Raw genomic sequence first — 25,112 nt, forward strand, 5'->3', positions numbered from 1 at the left:
AGATTGTTTTGTCAGTGTGCAAGCAATTACAAGTAAACACTGACAACACATCACATTATATTCACTGTGATGGATTAGCTACCTCAAGCAAGTTTCAAACTTAAATAAATAAATGGAAACCAACAGTAGCCTTGAAGGTTAGAAACACACAACTATCCAAAACACTACAGCATATTTTTCTGTTGCTCTGTAGTGCAGAGCAGGTATTTGGTGCGAAGGTTAAGTCAAACAGCTGGTCTCTGTATCAATATCCTTAATTGTTAAAGAGCTCCTATTATGCTTTTTGGGATTTTCCTGTCTTTTAGTGTGTTATATAGTGTTAGTGTATGTAATAGATGTATAAAGTATAAAAAACACATTTCACTCCAAATGGAGCTTTCTCTCCCACAGACAGCACTTTTTCTCAACTGCCTAACAACGCCTCACCCACATTCCTATTTGAAATTCCTCAATTATTGATGTCACTGATTGAGAATGCTAGCCCTGTTTTTCGTATGTGCTGCCCATAGGTGCTGCCTAAGCAAGCACAGCCCATCCAGTGACTTGTTTGAATTTGGTTGATGGCTGACCAATCAGAGCTGACTGGGCTTTTCGAGAAGGCGGGCCAAGAGCTCAGACAGAACGTTTCAGGTAGAGGCACTGCAGCAAGTAGTGAGAAAGTATGAGTAGTAGGCAGTATGAGAAATATATTATGTTATTTGAACATCAAAGTATGTAATCCTATTCTAGTAGACCCCAAAAGTACAAATATGACACTGAAAAGGAGTATAATAAGGGCTCTTTAATACTAAAGCTCTTAAAAGGAAAAATCCACATTCTCCCACTGCGTCATATCATCAATTCAGTGGTGTGTTGACCTGCGTCCTGTATGATGGTGCAAGGGGGTATTTCGCAACATTGTAGAAATGCTGGAAAACCCTCTGGAAACTGTTGTGTTGGAAAAAGAGAATAGACCAAATAACAGAGCAGAGTATGGACCTCAATTATTTTTGACTACTGACTGTGTAGTACAGTTGCTACAAGTAGCTACAGACGCAGAGATCAAGTACTGACAGTTGGCACAAAATGTTTGGTCAGATTTTTGGTAACTTCTTTTATCATATACTTTCTGATCAGAAATGGCAAAGTGTATTTAAGACGGACTGTGCTCGGACAACAAACAGCAGTCCTTGTAAGAAGTTTGGTTTATAATTGTGAAAGTTTATTTGTGACTGGAAAGAGTAGTTTTTAAAAAGAAGGCTCACAAGGGTTTATTCTGTGTTGACCAGGAAAGGGTCAAATTGGCTTTTGTTGTTAAATAATAATACATTTTTGTAGAATGTCGTATAAAATAAGTTTGTAGGAAAAAAAAAAGCAGAAGAATCAGCGCCAGGGTTGAGGGGGGTCAGGGGGGCGATTCTCATTTACATATTGACATTGATTTGGTCGACGTACAACCTAGTGCTGGGGTTTTTTCTCTCTGCAAAAAAGAATGCTTGTAAAATTTCCAATGATACGAAGCCCTAACAAACAGTGTCAAAGCCTCTTTTAGGGTGGATTTTTCCTTTTAAGAGCCCACAGGACAAACCTCTGATGGTTGCGGGTCCAGCTCAAACGGTGAAGGTGAAACAAATGTAGGTGTATGATGTAGACGTCACTGTCCACTGCCTCTTATCTATTCAAATGGTCATTGGAGGTAATCAATAAGAGCTACATCTCTATGTTAACATGCAACTCAGGAGTTGGCATCATATTGCACCGAGCTGACATAGTGATGTTTTCCCTGTTTTATGTACAAATAAAATAGGTGGTGGACAAAGGAGTTTGAGAGTTGAGGATTATTGCCTGTTACACAATTTTCCCTGTCACTGTGTAAACAAAATAAAATGCTATGCTGCTGGGAATACAGTTAATTCTAAAATAACTGAAATTAAACAGCTAAATAAAAGCAAAATGCAAATAAAACAAAAACAAAATGAAAAGCTTGGAGCTTTTTACAAGGTTACATTTTCCCTAGTGTTTTGCAATCTTCCTGTTGATACATCAAAAGTGTTTGAAAAGAAGATTTTTGGAAAGAGTTTGAAAAGAAGATTTGTGTAGCACTATCTAGCTGTACAGGATAAATACTTTCAGGCAACAGGGTATATGGATGATTGTATATTTGACGATCATTAGAGGCCCGTCATGACGCAGCTCGTGTGAACTGGTGGTGATATGGACAGCTCGCCTCCATAATTAGTACCTGTTCTTTGTCCCTAGCAAGGTTTGACTTTTACTTTACAAATTACACATTGAAAAACCCTGACAAAGGCACACCATGGAGAAAACGTCAACATCTAAAGTAGCACTAAGGTCTAGTTTTACATAATCTGTCTATGTAAAATATGTACATCTGTCTATGTAAAATATGTACAGAACTGGGGGAGGTGAGATGAGATGTCAGAGCAGGTCCAGAGTGAAGGTCCTGTCTCACAGACCCCGCTGTTGTCATTTGGTCCATCTCACTGACACAGAGGTGTTTATTCATAAGGAAGGCCAAGGGACATATTACGGATCAAACTTCAGCATAAAGACAGAATTTCAGTTACTGGTTCCTCCCTGTCTGGGTAATGTCACAGCCCATGTCCACACTGAACACTGGTCTTACTGTATTCCCATCAGGCTCAGAGGGATCCCCCCCCCCCCCGAATAGTTTCATGTGTGACCTCCATTGCTGCAGGAGACTCAACTGCTGCTGAACATCTGTGAAGAAAAGCTTAAACATTGACTCCAGAGGAGAACAGAAATAATTTAAGTTCTACTTTAGTTTCTTCTCTACCATGCGCTGTCTCAAATTAAAGATTTGAAAAAAATCTCAAGCAGCACAAATTTCAAGTTTGCCGTTGCTAATATTCTTCTCAATGCAAAACAGAAAATCACTTGTTTTTCTGCCAGAGCAACAACCATGAAAGGAAGGAGGAAATAAAAAGAGTAAAAAGTGGAGTGCAGATGGGGCCTGGCGGGAAGGAGGGTGGGGCTGTTCTCTGGCTGATCAGACGATCTTCTTGATACTGGGTCTCTTGAAGCTGCCGGCACTGCGCTGCTTCTGGACCTGACTGGCTGAACCGTGGCGAGTGCGACACCCGCTGGACAAAGCAGAGCTGGGGGACAGCTGGACATTTTCCTTATCAACACCTGGAGGACCACAGGGAGGACACATAACGTTTTACATTGTTTTAAAAGCATGCAGTTTACGCTGTATGTGTAACATGTATGTCAAACAAGAGTGAGGCCATTAGCTGCCATCTGTTTAATAATTTCGGGAAAGGATTAAAATTCTAACTCAGAGTTCCTGTTAGTGACTAATGGCGTAAAGACGTGGCTCCGGGGGCTCCTGCAGAAACTTTTTATAAAGACTATCAGGGTGTTTTCTACCGCCGTGGTGTGTACAGATTTTGATATCATAGAGCTTCTTTGATTGTATTAAGTGCCGTTATGCCTCCAAAACCCAGAAATACGGACAACCAGGCGGCATTGAGAGCGCGGCCTAATGCAGGGGCTACATCACCACCGCCTCACGACGGAGATGGCGTTAGCACCGCTAGCACCGTCACGGCTTCGAGTATGGCTTCTGCGGACTTTAAAGCCGAACTTCTCGTTGCTCTCCGAGAAGAGATGGTAGGCATTTTCAAGTCTGAGTTACAGATGGCTATGACTGAAAACTTATCCCAAATAAAGTCAGAATTGCAAAGTGTGAAAACGGAGCTGACGGCTAACTTAGCTGCTACAAAGTCTGACGTGGGTGAGCTAAGGGGGACTGTGATTGAGATGGAGGAATCGCTGTCAACTTGCACAGACGATGTGGGGTACCTCAAGAGTAAAGTGGAGAGCCTGTCTAATAAAGTTCTGGCTCTTGAGAATAAATGTGAAGATCTAGAAGGTTATCTGAGCAATGTGGCACGGTTACCGCGGCATCTACCTCCGCTCTGCTTAAGGAAGCGCTTAACTTGGATAAAGCACCTCTTATTGATCGTGCTCATCGATCCTTAAACCCCAAGCCCAAACCCGGAGAGCAGCCACACCCCATAATAGCACATTTACATTATTACGCAGATTGTGTCGACATCCTTCAACGTGCCAGGAGCCAGCAGCGGATAAAGATCGGGGACTCTACAATCTCCATCTTTCCGGATCACACAGCCCGGACGGCGAGAGCACGCGCTGCCTTTAATGACGTCAGGAGGCAACTCAGAAACATTCCAGGCATACGGTATGGTCTGATATATCCTGCTCTCCTCCGGATCACAACGAGTGGAGGGGTTACAAAGGATTTCACATCCCCTGGAGAGGCTGCTGTTTTTATCAAAACCCTTAAATAGTTCAAGCTGATTTTGAGTGCCACCTGCCTACAAAATGACTTTGTACGTTCATGTAACATCAAAGTAAATTTGACTTTGGGACATAAGTAACAGTGGCACAAATATTTTATTATTTTGATAAGCAAATATCTTTCTCAGGTTCACACAAGTTGCACTGTTCTAGTTGAATGTACACCCTGTAATTTAAGTTACACATTTTATTATTGTTGTGCAGGAGCTCCTGTTGAGTTTGGAGAAGTATTAAGATGACTGTTAGGTCGAATACACGGAGTTTAGTTGTTCTGCTAATGACTCCTAGTGGAGTCTGCACGGTATCCTATCATTTGGGGATTGGGTAACGGTAGGTGCGGGGAGGGGGGGGGGGGGGGGGTGTTTGGGCTTATTTACTATTTTTGTCCGGTTTTTTTTTGTGTTGGAGGTCGAATTGTGGTTGCAGTTTCGGTTGTGATATAAACTAAACATGACAAGTATTAAAGCTTTAAATGCGAGATTTGTTAGTTGGAATATCAAGGGTTTGGGGAGTGCTGTCAAACGCTCAAAGGTGTTTTCTTATTTAAGCGTTTAAAGCCTGATATTGTTTTTCTGCAGGAGACCCACATGCGAAATAATGATCAGGCACGGTTTGCTGTCTCCCTCGCAAAACCTCGGCTCCCCCTCCTTTTGTGCAGCGGAAAACATTCTCGCAGGCCGTTTCACAGGTGCCGCAGTTCAAAATCCAGAGACAGCCGAAACTTCAGTTGTCATAAACAACCGAGTCTCTTGCAGGTCCATGAATTTGTCAGAGGATTTTGGCATTGTCTCTCACAAAAGAAAGGGGTAGGTAAGGGTTGTCTCTGCAGTTAGATTTACGTTAGCGTCTTTGTGCCGTCTTCTTCTTTGTTTATTTTCCGGTACCGGCAGCTGCATGATAGAACGTCATCAACACACCCACTCGCTCGCTGTGAACTCTCTTCCTGTCCGGCTGGGCTTCCTCCACATCACTGTGGAGATAGGTCTGGCAATCCGACAACCCTTCTTGCTGGGCGGGTGATAAGAGGTTGCTTATCTTGAATGACGCTGTGCCACCCGCACACTCTATTTATGGTAGGTGGCACTACCTAGTGCGGATGGACACGCATTCATAGCCAATCAGGATTGGCATAATGAGATAAGTGCTGTTGTGGGTCACAGTGAGGCTTGCTCCCATAGTGAGACATCTCACTCATATTACTCAAAGAACTGGAGTTATGATTATAACCTTAAGTAACGTGGTAATCTATGAGGAACACTCACTAAGCTCCCATTTGTGTTTTTGAAAATTACCACATCACTGTACAAAGTACCTCCTTTAGATGTTTGTAGTCTCGGAAACATTGTTCTGGTCTTGGAGTGTGACTTAAATCAGCTGCAGATGGAGCCTACGGGTGTGTGTGTGTGTGTGTGTGTGGGTGTATGTGTGTGTGTGTGTGTGAGAGAGAGAGGGACCTGGTGAGTGCTGCGAGGTGGCCAGTGAGGTCATGGAGTTGGACAGGTTAAGGTTGGCAGTGATGCTGAGCTGGCTCTGGCTGGTGGGGGGGTAGGGGGAGGTGGGTGTCCTTAGCTGCTCTTCCCCTCGCTCCTCATCAGCTGCTGGCAGGTAGCTGTCAATCAACGCCTCCAGAAACTTGACGATCAGCTCGGCATAGTCTGGTATCTGTGTTTGCTGCAGGGTTAGCAGGTGTGTGTCGGGGTGGCAGAGAAGAAGACAAATGTTAGACTGATGGGTGTTATAAAGCCTAAGAACAGTGTTGACTAGGTGAACACTGCTGAATGATTTATGTATAACCACTGTAAGACAACACTTGCATTATTACACCATATCAACACATACACACCTTGTTCATGTCAACATCTTATGAAATGTATTTAATGTGCATTATATGAAAACATAACTTCATTCACTGGTAACACTGGTAGAGCAAATGACGTTTAACCATGTATCCAGCCAATTTAAGTAGCTCATGTTACTGTATTGTGTGAACAGTTAACTTAATTTCTCCTATCCTAGAATGTATCTGTGGTGTGGCCAGATCTTACTCCACAGCGCTGTTGAGATAGGTCTAGCAATGTGAGACTAGTGTTTTGATAATATTTAACTGATACTAATCAGTATTGATTAACGGTTAACCGGTTAATCATTAATATCCCTTAGAATACTAAGGGATGAATAATAACTTGAACTTAGAATAATAACTTGAGCATGTCAGTGGCAAAACCAGCACTTTAAGTGGATGCAAATTGAAGGTAAGCAATTGCCCATTAACATTCAATTGCAGCTTGTTTTGCCAGAGCCTTGCTTAATACTAGACCAATTTCAAAAATTGCTGTTCCCATCAGTCAGTCTTAGACACAAAAACTTCCCAGTTTTTCTAAAATAAGGGTGACGTCCAAATTAAGGTTTAGTTTAAATGCTGTTATTTAAGATAAACTAATGATGATGCATAATTTTGAGTTATTAATCAGTATGTATATTTGGGTATTAATTAATAATAATTATAAATAATTGCTACTATTACGTTACAAACCCCAGGAGACATCCTGCTTAAATAAAGTCTTCCGGAAAAAAAAGATTTTTGTCACTTAAAAGTAAAGCTCAATTTAATAAATACTGTAATAAATACTACAAATGTCGCCAACAAAGTTTCCATTACTCTATTAATATAAACTCTTAATTACTTAGGATGTTCTTACCTTCTGGATTATAAATAATAATTTCATGAAATGGTGAGCAGTGGGATGAAAAGTCTGGCTTCAACTTCTTTTGCAATAAAATGTGTCACATGTTTTGTATATCTAGTACACTGTGCTTTATTCTGTAGGCCAACGTGCAGGACGCGCAGCGCATGCTTGCCGACCAGATACTTTGCGTGGAGCGGACCAACCCGGACTCCCTAGTTATTGTCCTTGGTGACTTTAATAAAGGGAACCTCACTCATGAACTCCCTAAATATAGACAACATATTAAATGCCCGACCAGAGAGGAGAACATTCTGGATCACTGTTACACCACAGTCAGGGATGCTTATCACGCCATCCCCCGTGCTGCACTTGGTCACTCTGACCACGTCATGGTTCACCTGATCCCCGCCTACAGGCAGAAACTAAAGCTCTGCAAACCTGTAGTGAGGACATCAAGAAAGTGGACCAGTGTAGCTGTGGAGGATCTCCAGTCGTGTCTGGATTCTACTGACTGGGATGTGTTCAGGACTGCTACAAACAGTCGGGATGAGTACACAGAGGCTGTGACGTCATACATCAGCTTCTGCGAGGACTGCTGTGTTCCATCAAGCACCAGGGTGAGTTACAACAACGACAAACCCTGGTTCACAGCCAAACTTAGAAGGTTAAGAGTCGCCTGCATTTTCAAGCTTTTTGGTCTAAACGTCATACCCAAATTAAAAGTGGTACAGCTCCCATATACTTTGACACTCAGGGATGTGCCTGGTATCATTGGAAAGGAAACACTCTCAAGTTTTTGTTCCAAGTGTCAGGGTGATTCTAGACCTTACTGACACAGAGTTATAGAGGCTAGAATGGAGGGTTTCTATTTCCGTCCAAGTCATACATCTGTAAAATGATTAAAATACACTGCTGTGAACACATATTCCAGGTGACAGACAATCAGGACATTAGCCACATGTCTCTGGTTACTACAGAAAAAAAGCCAGAAGCCAAAAGACTCAAAAATGGATTTTATATGAATTTTTTTCTACATATATGTCTGTGCTTTTTTATGATTTCCATTTGAAAAGTGCAAAGAAAAAAGCCAATAAAGTACAAAATAAAACACTTCTCAAATACACAAACACACCCACATCAATCATACACATACTTGAAATAACTATATACATAAATATCTAGAAATAAGTCATTATAAACTGCACAGGGTGTGAAATGCTTATAGGAGGCCCTGTTTTTGCTTTGACACAACAGGGTTGCCAATTACAGGGGTATCACACTTCTCAGCCTCCCCGGTAAAGTCTACTCCAAGGTGCTGGAAAGGAGGGTTCGGTCGATAGTCGAACCTCAGGTTGAAGAGGAACAATGCGGATTCCGTCCTGGTCGTGGAACAACGGACCAGATCTTTACTCTCGCAAGGATCCTGGAGGGAGCCTGGGAGTATGCCCAACCGGTCTACATGTGCTTTGTGGATCTGGAGAAGGCGTATGACCGGGTCCCCCGGGAGACACTGTGGGAGGTGCTGCGGGAGTATGGGGTGAGGGGGTCCCTTCTCAGGGCCATCCAATCTCTGTACGACCAAAGCGAGAGCTGTGTCCGGGTTCTCGGCAGTAAGTCGGACTCGTTTCAGGTGAGAGTTGGCCTCCGCCAGGGCTGCGCTTTGTCACCAATCCTGTTTGTAGTATTTATGGACAGGATATCGAGGCGTAGTCGGGGTGGAGAGGGGTTGCAGTTTGGTGAGCTGGGGATCTCATCGCTGCTTTTTGCAGATGATGTGGTCCTGATGGCATCGTCGGCCTGTGACCTTCAGCACTCACTGGATCGGTTCGCAGCAGAGTGTGAAGCGGCTGGGATGAGGATCAGCACCTCTAAATCTGAGGCCATGGTTCTCAGCAGGAAACCGATGGCGTGCCTTCTCCAGGTAGGGAATGAGTCTTTACCCCAAGTGAAGGAGTTCAAGTACCTTGGAGTCTTGTTCGCGAGTGAGGGAACAATGGAGCGGGAGATTGGTCGGAGAATCGGCGCAGCGGGTGCGGTATTACACTCAATTTATCGCACAATTGTGACGAAAAGAGAGCTGAGCCAGAAGGCAAAGCTCTCAATCTACCGGTCAGTTTTCGTTCCTACCCTCACCTATGGTCATGAAGGCTGGGTCATGACCGAAAGAACGAGATACAGGGTACAAGCGGCCGAAATGGGTTTCCTCAGGAGGGTGGCTGGCGTCTCCCTTAGAGATAGGGTGAGAAGCTCAGTCATCCGTGAGGAGCTCGGAGTAGAGCCGCTGCTCCTTCGCGTCGAAAGGAGCCAGTTGAGGTGGTTCGGGCATCTGGTAAGGATGCCCCCTGGGCGCCTCCCTAGGGAGGTTTTCCAGGCACGTCCAGCTGGGAGGAGGCCTCGGGGAAGACCCAGGACTAGGTGGAGGGATTATATCTCCAACCTGGCCTGGGAACGCCTCGGGATCCCCCAGTCGGAGCTGGTTAATGTGGCTCGGGAAAGGGAAGTTTGGGGTCCCCTGCTGGAGCTGCTACCCCCGCGACCCGTTACCGGATAAGCGGAAGAAGATGGATGGATGGATGGACAACAGGGTTAAAATTTCACTGGCACATTTGGTATCTATCGACTTGTCTGCTCATTGGCTACAAATGTAGCCGGGTCTTAGAGCATTTAAATCTAACTGGTCCGAGCAAATGTCGCTCGAGTACACGTGGGCCAAAACGCGTCAGAGGACTCTTCAGCTTTCTTATTGGTGTATCACAGGCAAACCTGCACCGATTGGCTTATACCAGGTATCCATGGAAACCTTTGAAGTCAGAGAATGCAGTTGGAGCCTCAGGAGAGAAGCGAGCAGCGCTAGAAGTGCGGAAATGAAAAACAGTGTAGCGATTTCCCGTTGTGATTCGGTCAGAAACGTCAATATTGTGAGGCGAACAGCTTGTTTTGGATATAACGGCTTGGATATTCCATTTCCTTGGACTCTTGGGGATTTAAGAAAAAAAAGTTTTGGGCAAAAAATCCCTGCAGTGGCTAAAGGGACAAGGAAACAGGTAGGGATGCACTAGACACGGGCTGCGCTGTTTACGCTGTATTGTTTTATTTATTATAACTTTGTAGCAGTTGTGTAACTGCTATAAATCATTGTATGCTTTGTATGTGGGCTTAATGGAATCCTGAGAGTCTAAGCTTTCAATTGGTGTGTCGCATGGCTGTATATTTTGAAGATTTAATGCTTTAAAGTTATAAAAACGTTTATTAATGGAGGTTACAGCGATGCCACAGCTACAAGCTGTGCCGTAGACGGTACGGTGACACTTAAGAGGCTGGCTAAGGAAGACTTGTTCAGGAGTGGGGACAAAGACAGATTTAAAGAATCAAAGTACAAATTTAGAAAGGCAGTGAAGGAGGCTAAACGTCGGTACTCTGAGAAGCTCCAATGCCCGTTGCCCTGACCTCTGTGGTTATGAAGTCCTTTGAGCGCCTTGTGTTTTCACACCTCAAAGCCATCACCGACCCCCTCCTGGACCCCCTGCAGTTTGCCTACAGAGCCAATAGGTCTGTGGATGATGCAGTCAATTTGGCCCTCCACTACATCCTCCGGCACCTGGATTCCGCAGGAACCTACACCAGGATCCTGTTCCATCATCCCGGCTCTGCTTCAGGAGAAGCTCTCCCAGCTAGGCGTGCCTGACTCCACCTGCAGGTGGATCACTGACTTCCTGTCTGACAGGAAGCAGCATGTGAAGCTGGGGAAACACGTCTCCGACTCACAGACCATCAGCACCAGATCCCCCCAGGGCTGCGTTCTTTCTCCTCTGCTCTTCTCCCTGTACACCAACAGCTGCACCTCCAGTCACCAGTCCGTCAAGCTTCTGAAGTTTGCGGACGACACCTCCCTCATCGGACTCATCTCTGATGGAGACGAGTCCGCCTACAGGTGGGAGGCTGACCACCTGGTGACCTGGTGCAACCAAAACAATCTAGAGCTCAACGCACTAAAGACAGTGGAGATGGTTGTGGACTTCAGAAAGAACCCAGCCTCACCTGCCCCCATCACCCTCTGTGGCTCCACAATTGACACTGTGGAGTCTTTCCACTTCCTGGGAATTACCATCTCCCAAGAACTCAAGTGGGAGCTGAACATCAGCTCCCTCGTGAAGAAAGCACAACAGAGGATGTACTTCCTGCGGCAGCTGAAGAAATTCAACCTGCCAAAGACAATGATGGTGCACTTCTACACAGCCATCATTGAGTCCATCCTCACATCGTCCATCACCATCTGGTACGCTGCTGCCACTGCCAAGGACAAGGGAAGGCTGCAGCGTGTCATTCGGTCAGCTGAGAAGGTGATTGGCTGCAATCTGCTGCTGCTCCAGGACCTATACGCCACCAGGACTCTGAAGCGTGCTGGAAAGATTGTGGCTGACCCCTCCCACACCGGACACAAGCTCTTTGAGCCACTGGCAAGAGGCTGAGGTCCATCAGGACCAAAACCTCACGCCACAAGAACAGTTTTTTCCCCTCCGCCACTAGCCTTCTAAACAAGGCCCAGAAACCACCCTGACTCTCTCCAAACTACACCTCTGGCTCCTCATGCCACTGTACCTACTCTGCTGTAGCGTTCCTTTTTTACTACTGTTTAACTTATTTTACTATTTATTTACATTTATTTTATCATTATTAATACATACTGTGTGTATATGTTTATACTTATATTGTTTATATTCTTTTTATCCTTCTTATATTTGAATGTGTGACATGCTCCAACAACACCATGACAAATTCCTTGTACGTGCAACGTACTTGGCAATAAAGTCCTTTCTGATTCTGATTCTAAATGTACATTCTATGACAGGAGAAAAGAATCATTCATACCTTAGAGAATGGTCCGGCAAACCTCCAAAGTCCATTAAAGCCAAAGCCTGTAAAATGACAGAGATGGAGAGAAGGGAAAGAATGGATAGATGAAGTGGAGGAGAGTGACATGGAAGACATGGGAGACAGAGTGAACATGCTTACTTACAAAGGCACAGAGCTGTTATCCATTTTAAATAACTGTCACAGTTTTAGGTAACTTCCTATCAGGTTGTGTCCCAACTGTACGACCAATGGAGTTAACATGCTTGGCCTTGGAGAGCCTTTGTAGCCAAGTGGTTACAGCTCATTCCACATTTCTGCAACGTCCTGGGTTTGTTTCCAGCCTTGGGACCTTTGTTGCATGCCATACCCCCCCTCTCTCCCCCATTTCCAGTCTTTTTAACATGCTTGGCCTGTACAGAATGTGAAAATGTCAGCGTGTATTACTTTGTAAGTAGGAGGGCTGGTACTGGGGGGGTGACTCCTCGTGGTACACCACACTCTGGACGATGCCATGGACAGGATTCAGGAGGTTGGTGTCCTGGCACATGGACAGCACAGTGTTGATCTTGGAGTCCAGCAGGTTGTGGCTGAGGAGGAGACGTACACACAAACACCTATTGTTCAGTCTGTAAAAATAGTGCTGTATATGGGTTGACAGCTTGTACTGTGGCTTTGACGAAATTAGACTACCTATTGTAACAGCACGTTATACACGTTAATTAGTATTTTTTAGGGCTGTCAGTCGATTAAAAAATGTAATCTAATTAATTACATACTCTGATTAATTAATCGAAATTAATCGCATACATAATTAACGGTGCTTGAACCGATACTTTTTAAGAAAGTAAAAAAAGAAAAGAAAAAAAAGGGTACTAAACAACAGTTGGTGACATTAAAGAACGGCTTGTTTATTGCTAAGGCCATATGGTCAAAATTAAATTATTTAATAATAATGTATAACAATAACATTAACTTATTTCACTAGTAAATTGCTGTTGAACGACAAAAACAACAACCAGATAGGAAAAGGACATTTACAACAACTTCAAATGCACCACGAAGCTGTAGTTTACCGGTTTCAGTCTTTGTTGTTTTTCCGACGGCAGCTTGGCAGCTGCAGATTGTTACATCCCGCTGTTGAGTCACAGTCCTCTACAGTAAAACACAGTCACACTTTACACCGTTCAGCGTTAGCTGTCAGCATTTTAACCGTGTTTAATCCAGCTACTAGCTAGCGGTAGGCTAACGTTAGCTGCTGTCGAGTGTAGTGTTAACTAGCTAGCGGTAGGCTAACGTTAGCTGCTGTCGAGTGTAGTGTTAACTAGCTAGCGGTAGGGTGTTTGTGTTGCCTGTAATGTCTGTTTCAGAGCATCAGAGAGAAGCGCAGACATATCAGTGGCACCAGATTTTCGTCTGTATGCAAACGTCAATATAGAATGGATTAATCTGCGTTAATTTTTTTAACGCGTTATTTTGACAGCCCTAGTATTTTTATAATTTGATATTGTAGCCTACCGGTTGTTATAATTATGGGGTAGTTATTACTATGTTTACTTATATCTGTCAACACAGCAGCGCCTTTGTCATTTACTCTCCCAAGCCTTTACATCAGGCTAGAGGTCTTCACAGGTCAAATCGTTTTATCTGCTATCCCAGTGACTCAGTGAATTGCCTGCAAGTGCGAGAAAACAGGTCCCGTTGTCATCTAAGCTACATACTCGGACAAAAAAATCTGCTAACATTGCGGCAGCTAACAGAGCGGTGGCTAACAGAGCGGTGGCTAACAGAGCGACCGATGCTAGCGCATTCCTGAACATGGAGGACTTGATCGCTCTGGTCTTGGAAAAGCAACAGCTTGAATCAGTGGTTTACAACGCAATAAAGGGAGCGCTAACGGAAATTAATGCCTTGCTGCAACACATCAGGGCAGAGCTTGAGGCAGAGGGAACTACAGAGCCTGATCTGATGCAACCTGACTGTGGCGCATTCACGACCCAGCGGCATCGGGAGCTTGAAGGAGCACAACACGAGATACATGCTAGGGGCACCCCGGACCTGCTCATCCACCCAGCCACCCTGAGAGTGACCCACGGAGGGAGAGAGTTCGCCTTCACTGCAGCCATAAATGCAGACGTTTTCTGTCGGGAGCTGGATGTGGAGGACGACGCGACATCAACACGTCGTTAACAGTGTTAACCAGACTGAAAAAACATGATAAATGCTGACTGTCCAGCTTATAATCAGTTTATTACTTGTTTATGTGTGTTTTCACATAGCTTATTTCAGAATTTGATAGCTGGTTGAGACCTAGTGTAGGGAGCCATACATTGGGTTTGATTAGTCTTTTATGATCTTTCCTCCTTTTTCTTGCACTGTTGTGTATGTGCATGCGCATAGTGACGTCGTTGGTTACTGTGGGTGTCACCGGGGGTGTGGTGTCTGTATTAATGCGTGTGTGTTCACCTGTGCTGGGCGCGGAGTGTTTGGATGGTTGCTGCAGGGTGAGCACATGGAGAAACTTTCTGTTGACCGTCACCTTCGTCGTCTTTTGTTACTGCACTGTCTGAGGTATCTTTGCACGGCTTATGAAATGCATCAATTCAAGTAAGTCCTGTTTTTTGCTAAGCTTGTGAAATGGATCAATAAAGACATCCCATCAAGTGCAATGGTTCAGCGTGACGAGTCTTCAGTGTAAACCCACGTCTTAGCCTGCTGCGGCGTTTGGATTAGTTTCTAAGTTTATATGCCGCAATACCTAGTTCTAGGGTTTTTGTAACACTGTTCATGTTTAGCATAAGAAGTTCACTAGACCTGTTTCAACGTACTTCAGACAGGAGGGGTAATTGTGGGCTGGAGTTTGCGCGAGCTGCGTTTGATGTGGCCACGTATCTTGCAGATAGGGGTTGGGGTCTGCGGTCTCAGAGGGTTAGGGGATTTATTTAATTTTTTATGTTTTTGCCACACTTTGCTCAGAGCTAACAGTTCACCCTTTCCTACAAATTTATCAGCAATTTTTTTTTTTTTAAATCTTTTTAAATCTTTTCTTTTTTTAATTATTCGTACAGAACAATCAAGTTACAGTCTTACATGAAATACAATTGTTTTACTTTTTCATTTCCAAAAAAGAACCCCACTGGCCACCCTCTCCCAAACCCACCCTCATCAGAACCTCTGTGCGTCTCGGTATATCAAAAGTCAAACAGAAGATAATAGTGAGTCACCTGTACACTTACATGTAATCCAGTAATATATAAAAAAAAAAACTAAAAACCAAACCAGTAATACATAAAACAATAATGCAGACTTCTTTTGGCCTCGGCCTGAATGTGTGTACATTTTGAAGATGGCTGAGCTTTCAATCCTTTCTGTTAACATCAGGGGGCTAAACGGGCGATCAAACAAGCTAAATTCCTGGACTATTTAAGAAAGAAGAACATAGATGTGGCGCTTATACAAGAGTCTTTTTTTTCCCGCACTTAACCAATGAATTGCTTTCTCTCAATAAATATTCACTAATTATAGGGGGAGACATGAATGCAGTACTAGATTTAAATCAGGATAAATCAGGGGTCAATCACACAAAAGCCCAAAAACATATATCAGACATGTTTAGAGCAGTTGTGGAATCCCACCATCTTACTAGCAAGGATTACACCTTCTTTTCCACATGTCACCTCACCCACTCCTGCATTGATTCTATTTTATGCTCCAGCGAGCTTAAGGCAATGTCCCACACGATAGCAATAGAACCAGCAATTCTGTCTGATCACAATGCGCTGATAACCACATTCCATTGTGATATGTTAGGAGAAAGTTTGATAATTCCCTTCTCCAGAACACAGCTTTTGATGCAGAATTTAGAGCCAAACTGGCTGAGTTTATATCAATCAATACCGACTCAGGGTTCAGTTGAGGTATCTCAACAAATCCTAAGGATATCAACGCCACTTTTCAATCCTTCTATTCAAAGTTGTATGAGTCCTCCTGCAGCCCAGATCCGACACAGTGCCAGAAGAAAAGAAACTAAAAGAACTAAACCTGCCTCTTCTTGACCCAGATGAGGCAGAAGAACTGGGTCAACCTATAACGTTAGAGGAACTTAAATATCATTAAAAACTGTTAAAAAAGGGAAAACGCCAGGGTTGGATGGAATTCCATCCATCCAACCCAGTATTTTGACATATTAGGACCTACTATTTTACAAGCTTTAACTTCAGCCATAGAGAAAGGTACTTTCCACCAACAAACCAACACTGCGCTAATTTCCGTTATAGCCAAAAAGGGCAAAGATCTTACGGATATCTCAAATTTCAGGCCCATCAGCCTCATCGGGACTGATATTAAGCTTTATTCCAAAGTCTTGGTTCTCCGCCTAGAGCGCTTTATCGAGAAGCTAGTCCACCCCGACCAATCAGGTTTTATACCAAAGCGTCATGCTGCAGACAATGTACGCAGACTATTTCATGTAATAGAAGAAGCCAAAAACTGGCAGCAGTTTTATCAGTGGAAAAGGCTTTCGACCGCCTAGAGTGGAACTACTTGCGGCAAGTAATGGAGAGGCTTGGTTTGAGGGCCAAATTCATTGACATGGTGCGTACTTTATATGCAAATGCCGCGGCCATAGTCGCAACCAATGGCTTACATTCTCAGCCATTTCCCATCAAGCGGGGCTCGCGACAGGGATGCCCGCTTTCCCCCATGCTGTTTGCAATCTCTCTTGAACCGTTAGCCCAAGCTATAAGACAAAATAAAATCTTTAATGTCCAGATTAAATCCAATAGCAGCTCAATATCATTATTTGCAGATGATATTTTGTTGTACATCTCTGATCTTGAGGACTCTATTCCAAAAATTCTTAAGATCTTCAACAAATTTGGCTCAATCTCCGGCTATAAAATTAACTGGACTAAATCTAATCTTCTTTTATTGAACAACAGGCATGTGACATCAGCCATTAGTGTTACAATATCAACCCAAAGCAAAATTACATATTTGAGCATCACCATACACGCATCACTACAGCGAGTTGTCCAGGACAACTATGAAACTATATTAAGTAGTGTTCAAAGGGATCTGGCCAATTGGTCTGCGCTGCCGGCATCACTACGGTCCAGAATTGCTGTTGTTAAAATGAACATAGTTCCTTGTGTGAATTTCTTAAGTACAATTACCCTTACTACAACAATACATTTCTGGAAGAAACTTGATACCTTAATTCAGCAGTATATTTGGAATAATAAACAACCTAGGCTACAATACTCTACCCTGCAACGTACCACAAACACGGAGGCTTGGCCCTCCCCAACCTTAAAGTGTATCACAGAGCCTTTCAGCTACAGGCCCTCAGAGTGTGGATGGACCCCTCATCTACAGTTCCATGGAGAGAAATATAGCAAAACCTCATTGGAAGTCTAAGACTGCAAGACCTTGCTTTTGCAGGCGTGTGTCCAAAAAAAGTGTATGCTAGCCTATGGCCCTATTATCACCAACACATTGACCAACAGGTGGAGGAGCAACTACGCTACACCAATAAGTGGCATTTGAATACCCCAATATGGCACAATGCACACTTAACGTCTGGTAACAAACCCTTTGCTTGTAAGCAGTGGAGTGACAGAGGTATTTATACTTTAGACCAGCTATTCAATGAGAAAGGTATGTTGAGTTTTGAAAATGAGATCTGAGAACTAGTTTTGAGGTCCCCAGGACATCCTTCTACTTTTATCTGCGCTTAAGATCAGCCCTAAAATGTTATGGAGTGTCATGGGGAAACAGTCTTGAGGCGCACCCAGTCATTAAATGGTTTGTTGATTTTCCTGTGAGAGGATTAGTGTCCAAGATTTATGCTAAACTGATGCAAGTATCCATAGGAGAACTCCCAATAGTAAAGAAATGGGAACGAGAGCTGAGCCCTGAGGGGAACGCAATTAATTGGGAGACAGTTTGGGACATTTTCCACGGTTCCAAAAACCCAAATCACCAGTATATCCACTTCAATATATGTCATAGGACATATTGTACTCCTCAGAAGAGATACGTCTCTAAAGTCATTCCCACTCCCTATTGTACTGTCTGTCAACCTGAACAAACTAGAACTTTCCTGCATATGGTCTGGGAGTGTGAACATGAGTTTTGGAATAAAACATCAATAATATCTGATGTGATAGGATGTGGCGTTCCTACTGACCCGATTGTTTTGTTACTTAATGACAACTCTAAATTACACCTGCTTGGGAGACAGAAGAAAATTTGGCTAGCCGGCTCAACTGCAACCAAGAAAATGATAGCTCAGCGCTGGCTCCCCCCTTACTCGCTTTGTATAAACAGTGGTTGGCGTATTTTCTAGACATAGTTATGCTTGAGCTCTCTACAGCAAGGATTAACAAAGCCAAATCATCAACTATCAGTCTATGGGAAAGCGCAGCAGCACAAATATAAAAAGACTTAATGACCTCAGCCCCACAAGAACTAGAGGAGAGTGATTAGGCAAGGTGTGGTTTCTGTTTGTTTGTTTGTTTTGTTTTCCTTGAGACCGCAGAGGGTGGGGGGTGGGAGAGGGTCTTTGTTCTTGTTCAATTTGTGTTTCTTTGTTCTGTGCTAATAATAATAATCTAAACTAATAAATTAAAATAAATAACTTTTTCATTGAAACCAGCACGCAGTTTGAGAGTGAAACGCCAAATGAAGACGATGTATGGGTAAGCTAAGCTAGTTAGGAGCAGTGCAGGATGCTAGCGGTTGTGCAAAACATAATACAACGTTGCCTGCAAACCAGTGTTCACGTTTATGAATCAAACTTTTTCTTGTAGCCCCTCAGCAGCAGCCACTCGTCCAGTTTGCTGCTAATCAATGAATGCTGAAAGTTAATGAAAAATGCCCTGAGATGCCAGATGATTCGGCACTACAATAACGAAACTGACTTGACTTGATCAGAAAGCTTTGTAAAAAGGGGAGATTTGTGCTGTTATGACAATTTAAACAATTTGATTTAGTGTCAGATGCAGAGCCAGTAGTGAACAAGGGATTGATGCTGTCAGTGTGGAAGGCATGTGCCTTCCACACTGACAGCATCAATCCCTTGCACAGCTTAAATGTTTAAGCTGTTGTACCACAGTGTGTGAACAAGCAGAACATGATCAGATTAGTTAAAATATAACCACTTTCTATGCCCAAATGTTACTAGTTACCATTATGCCTTTTTTTCATCAAAAGTAGGATAGTAAATATACAAAGCCCACGACTAAAGGAATAGGATGAAAGTAATATGAAATATTATACAAAGGAAAAACTAGAGAATGATGACATTAGAAAGTGCAATGCAATTTTCTATTTTTATTTATTGTTTTATTTCTTTTCAAGGTTTGGATATCTGTGAACACTTATTTGCACAGAAAACAGATTCTGATATTGCTGAACATCATTGTGTTGTTGTAAAGATGTTAACTGTTCTAATAAATCTGAATTGTAAAGCAACACTTACTGTGTTTTCACTGAATTGGAAATGGTAATATTTTACAAAAATACACAGAATTACACGACTGTAGAGAACAGTGTGCTATTGCAGACTTATATACTTAGGTTTTACATTACAGTATTTTAATATAGAATGGAATGTTAATGGGCTGGGGACTCCCAGTCTTAAATGAAACAAACATGATGTGGTATTTTTTGCAAGAAACACATTCGTTGACTGTGGAATCTGAAAATTGTGTAGGATGGGTTGGATATGCGTTTCATAGTGTGGGGTCTAGCAGAAGTAGGGGGGTTGTTACACTGATTAGCAAACACTTGTGATTCAAATTAATTAATAAAAGATACTTTTGGAAGAGTTATTAATGTTCTGGCTGAAATACAAGGGCAACAACTACATTTGGCTAATATATATGCACCTAATGTAGATGATCAGGCATTTTTTTATAGATTTGGTAAGGAAATTACAAGCTGAAGGGAACCACAATGTTGGGCCCCAGAGCCTTTCTCACACTACAGAGGATTTGTAAGACTCAGGCTATTTGGAGAATTTTTAACCCAGCTGGGAAAGACTTTACATTTTCTTCATCAGTGAACAAGACATATTCTAAGATAGAATTTTTTTTTCTGATGTCCAAATCATTGGCTCCCTCTGCTATAGGATGTGTGATAGGAAATATTGTAATCGTGATCATGCATTGGTGTGCCTAGACCTGTTGCCTCAAAGTGAGAAAAGGTGCTCTCATAGGTGGCACCTTAACTCCTCTCTTCTACAAGAGCCAGAAAATATAGAATGACTTAGGTCTGAGCTAAAAGATTACTTGCCGATCAATTGGTCCTTGTGTCGTCTTCAGGGGTGGCTTGGGAGGCCTTAAAGGCTGTGTTTAGGGGACGCATTATACAACATGCTTCATTTCGTAAGAGGAACAGTGCTAAAGTCTGGTAGAATTAGAAAGTAAAATCAAACACGCTGAAATGGAGATTAAACGAAAAATGTCGCAGGATGGCCTGAGAAATCTGACTCAATTAAAACACCAATACAACAATATTATATCTCAGAAGGCTGAATTCAATTTATTCAGGGCAAGAAAAAATGATTTGAATCAGGAGACAAAACAGGAAAATTACTCGCTAAATACATAAAACGGAGAGTATTGACTTCCACTATTTTTGCAGTAAGATCCGATTTTGGAGATGTATTTACAGCAACTGTAGATATTAACAAGATTTTTAATCTTTTTTTTTACACTGATCTCTATAGGTCATTACCTCTACTGAAATGTGTTCCTTCATAGAGCCATTAGGGCTTCCCAAACTGACAGAAGAGCAAAGAGAACTCATTAATGCTGATTTAACTATAGAGGAAATTGAAGGATGTAATGAGGGCCCTGCCTGCGGGTAAGGCCCCAGGGCCTGATGGCTTCACAGCAGATTTTTTAAAGAGTTTTGCAACTGAACTGGCTCCACTTCTGTTAGAGGTATATTGAGAGGCACTGGAGAAGGGCACACTGCCAGCAACATTTAGACAGGCTTTGATAACTTTGGTTCCTAAGAAAGGTAAAAACCCAGGAGACTTAGAATTAACGCGGATTTGTAATTTTTCTTGATGCAGTTAGATGTTAAGATTATTTCAAAATTTTTGGCAAAAAGATGAAATAAGGTTTTTATTTCTTTAATTCATCCTGATCAGGTGGGGTTTATTCACAGGTGTAGCTCATCAGATAATATTAGGAGTCTCAATAATATTGCATGTCTGTAGCTGATAGACAATCCCCAATAGCTGCTATTTCCCTCGATGTCGAAGAGGCGTTTGATATGGTTCAATGGGGCTATTTGTTTAAAAATTTGGAAATGTATGGGTCTGGCAGCATTTTTATGAAGTGGATTAAGGTGCTGTATAAGCACCCAGATGCTGCGATGCAAACTAATAGGTTAATTTCTGAATATTTTGGTCTTCGAAGAGGAACAAAAGGGCTCACCTCTTTCTCCTTTGTTGTTTTGTTTAGGTCTTAATTTTTCAGATATTTGCAACTTCGTTATCTGTTAGTAGTGATTTTTGGATCCAGTTCTTCAGCCCCGAAGGCACCAGAATGTTTATATGGACAAGGTCATGAGAATTCTGGGTATTATTCTATGCTTATACAGGTATTATTCTATGCTTATACAGAACCTGGGGGATGGAGCCTGGTCAGTTCTCAAGAAGACATGGGAAAGGGATTATACGAATACAAGAATATTACTGAATATTACACTGGATGATGAGGAGTGGGATAGAATTTGTAGGAATATTAAAACTATGTCACGTGATGTGAGGGTGTGCCTCATTTAGTTCAAGATTATGCATTGCTTCTGTTGGACTCCCTCCAGATCGTTTAGACTTGGTTTGAAAGACACACCAAATTCTTGGAAATGTAAGACAGAGGACGGCCAATTATTTCATGTCCTATGGTCCTGTAATAAGGTCCAGGAATTTTCGACTGGGATACATGATAACCTATGTCGGATTGCAGGGACCCAGGTTCCATTCAGCCCAAGATGATTTGTTCTAGGAGATGGATCAATCCTAAGCGGAATAGATAAGAAGCCTCGGTCCAAACTAAATTAGTTTAATGATAGACAGATTCTTTTAAGAGGATGGAGGAATAAAGGGGTGCCATCAATTCAAGAGTGGGCTTGTGAGATGGCTATGGTGGCGGCGTTTGAAAAGATGTCATACAAACGGTTTGTCAGATTGGATGTCTACCCGGGAAAATGGGTAAGGTACTTGAGCTTTCTGGAGGACTCCTAACAAGCTTTGTGCTGGGGAGAGACGTGTATGATGGGCATATGTTGTTGTGATTTATACATGTTTATTTGGGTTATAGTTTATTATCTATTTTGTTATTATTTTGTTGTATGGTCTTGAATATTGTAGTTACTGTCATCTTTTCTTTATTTTTGTCTGGGTGGGTGGTGATGACAAGAGGTATGTTCATGTTGCAAATTGTATGTTTTGTGTATTGTGTTAAAAAGAGTTGTAAAGAGTTTTGACAACTCATCCACTGCTTACAGGATATCAGCATTTGAAAAATCTTCATTTAACCACCTTTGTAATGCTGTTTCTTTGGTTCAATAGTTCTAGACTCTTTTTGGCATGTTGACCATCATTAACTGTAGTAACAGTAACTGAAATGTAAATTGTCCAATCTGCATGGAATTTCTCATACTTCATAAGAGTCCTGGCCTAAAGAAATCTACATGCCAATATTGACTCCATAGACTGTATATAAAGAATGAACGTTGCATCGGTAATGTCACCCATTGGTTTGTGGACTGCCGTTATTAGGTGACAGCATCACGGATCATCGCTTCCTGATTTCCTAAACAGAGCGGCCCGAGGTCCAAATTACAGAAAGTGTTAATCACACATTTTTTGTGGCATTGAAAGGAATTTGCGTTCACTCATTATTGCAGGACATACAACCTTCTAGGGGGGTCCAGGGGCATGCTCCTATGGAATTGTTTTTTTTGTTAAATGCATCAATCTGGTGCACTTTAAGAGCAACATTAAGAAGCTAGATCTATAAAGAATCTTTGCTCTTGTAAAAAAATGTTATGTTCTTGTAAGCAATTTAATCATAAACACATTGTTTGAATAGATATGCATGGTGATGATACAGCAAAAAAGTCACACCCACAAAGCATGGTAAACAAGACGGTTTAGTTCACAAATGGTCAAAACAAAATCCACTAGAGCATACATTTTAGTCATCAAAGAAATGAAGCAAAAGTGGTTACCTGTGTTGAACTGATTTATTTTCTACCTATTACAGGTAGAGGACAGTGTATTGATCAACTTGACAAATTTCCACCCTGTTGGACAATAACTCAAAGCCAGAACAACAAGGCTGAAGTGCAGCTTTTTCCCCAAAGGCTATGAGGCTTATGAACTCGCAGACTTAAAGGTCCAATATGTAATATATTTACAATGCTAATGCCAGTATTTTCTCCTTTTGAAATTTTCGTTCCGTGACGGAATTTCTGTTTGTGTTTTGGCCTGTGTGTTGTTATCAACTGCCCAGTTTGACAGCCAGGCCGGGTTGCCAGATATACTTGTAAAAACGTAAACCCAGCGCGCTGAAGCTGTAACGTTAGTACAGCCATGAAAGCAGCAAACAAACGAACGGGATCAACAATGATAGATTCTACCCAACCTAAACAAAAACCAGCATGTTTCTAACGTGACCAGAGATGTAACAAATCCCGGGTAAATATTGGAGATAACAATATTAACAATAACAATAAATTTAATTTGTAAAGTGCTTTTCAAGGACTCAAAGTCGCTTAGAGCCCAAAAGGATGCAGAGTTGGCTAATTTCCTCTTGAACAGGTAAGCATTAGCTTCAGGCTAATTTATCACGGCTACTGGGACAGGCATTTTATGTCATTTCAACATTTGTGTACTCGAATTGAATTATATAGCTAGAGTACCCGAGTTGGTTACTCGCAAAAACAACTGAGACACAGCCAGTAAAGTGATCCCGACTGGTCCTGGCTAACGCCGCCCTGCGAACTGCTAACATTACCGGAGGACCAGGCAAGCGGGCCACGGCTGTTTACAACGTGTAGTTCAGCGGCCGTAGCCGACAACAGAGAGTTATTTTAAGCCAAGAGAGGGGGGCTGTACATCGGTAAGAGAGGACCGTGAGTTTGCAGTGTGTTTAGTGATTGTTGCCGTAATTCTAAGCCAATAAAATGTGTATTTCAGTCGGGTGGAAAAGGACGGCAAGGTTGTGGGTTTTTTAGCGGTTCCTACTATAATTCTAAGCCGAAAAAGTGTATCTGTCAGTTGGGTACAGAGCTCCGCATGAGCACAGGCTTTTATGACTGTCAATATAGCCAGCATCTAACGTTAGCTACTCCGCTGTGCTGTAGAGTAATGTCTAGCAACATTGTTGTGGAAGCTGCAGGCTCAGCCTGGTAACATCAGTGAACTTTGAGTCTGGGGAGGAGGGGGCGGGGAGACGACTCTCTCCAGTATTTTGAATTTGTACTGTAGTAACTATTTTAAACACTAGCTGTCAGTATTACATATTGCACCTTTAAGTCTGTCCTCTGCACTTGCACTGATGCACTAGTCTTTTAACTGCTGCTCGGTTTTTAACTGTGTTGTATTTATTATAGGTTTTAGATTATATTTATTATTTTATTCTAGCTAGGACACTTGTTATTTATTGTGTACGTTGCTGAGTCTGAGTAACAAATTTCATTCCTTCGTGTTTTTTAACATGCTTGAATGACAATAAAACTTCTGAATATTACATCATTTTTAATTTCTCAGTTCATTAATCCAGAACAACAAAATTACCTGTTATTAAATTAAAAGTTTACTTTACTTGCAGAACAAAATGTTAGGCCTGCTGCTGTGCTGCTGCTAGGTAGCTCTCTGTCTCTGCTCTTCCCCTCCCCTCTGTCTGTCCTTAATTGCAGGAGTGAAGTCTGGTGTGCGGGAGTCAGGGTTCCAGCTGCAGCTCATCTACCTCTGCTACAAATACCTGGTCAACCTACCACTCCTCGTCGGATCATAGTCAAGATGACACGTTAGTCTTGCTGCTGACTTTACCTGTTTGTATTTAACTCTTTTAACTCGTTTTTGCTCACTCTGATTTGTTGTCTTTTTGCCTCAGTTCTTGGAACCTGACTCCTGCTGCCACTTCACTCCTGCCATCCACCATTCCTGCTCTCTACACTGGATCTCAGGACTATTGGACACAG

General features: G+C 42.4%; 1 protein-coding gene across 4 annotated transcripts in view; it reads right to left on the reverse strand.

Annotated features, from left to right (window-relative positions):
• Positions 1-750: 750 nt before the first annotated feature.
• Positions 751-25,112, reverse strand: part of nf1a (neurofibromin 1a) — a 296,381-nt gene continuing 272,019 nt past the window's right edge. For 3 of the 4 annotated variants that reach the window (XM_036003223.1, XM_036003224.1, XM_036003222.1), the window contains 4 exons: positions 12,333-12,475; positions 11,904-11,950; positions 5,802-6,018; positions 751-3,153 (listed from right to left, as the gene is read on the reverse strand). In XM_036003223.1, the coding sequence (XP_035859116.1) occupies positions 3,011-3,153; positions 5,802-6,018; positions 11,904-11,950; positions 12,333-12,475 (550 nt within the window). In that variant the 3' untranslated portion in view covers positions 751-3,010. The remainder of the gene's footprint in view (positions 3,154-5,801; positions 6,019-11,903; positions 11,951-12,332; positions 12,476-25,112) is intronic. The other variant, XR_004897871.1, reaches the window with a different exon arrangement.

This window comes from Sander lucioperca, chromosome 7 (genome assembly GCF_008315115.2).
Source record: "Sander lucioperca isolate FBNREF2018 chromosome 7, SLUC_FBN_1.2, whole genome shotgun sequence".
In the NCBI taxonomy this organism is placed as follows: Eukaryota; Metazoa; Chordata; class Actinopteri; order Perciformes; family Percidae; genus Sander; species Sander lucioperca.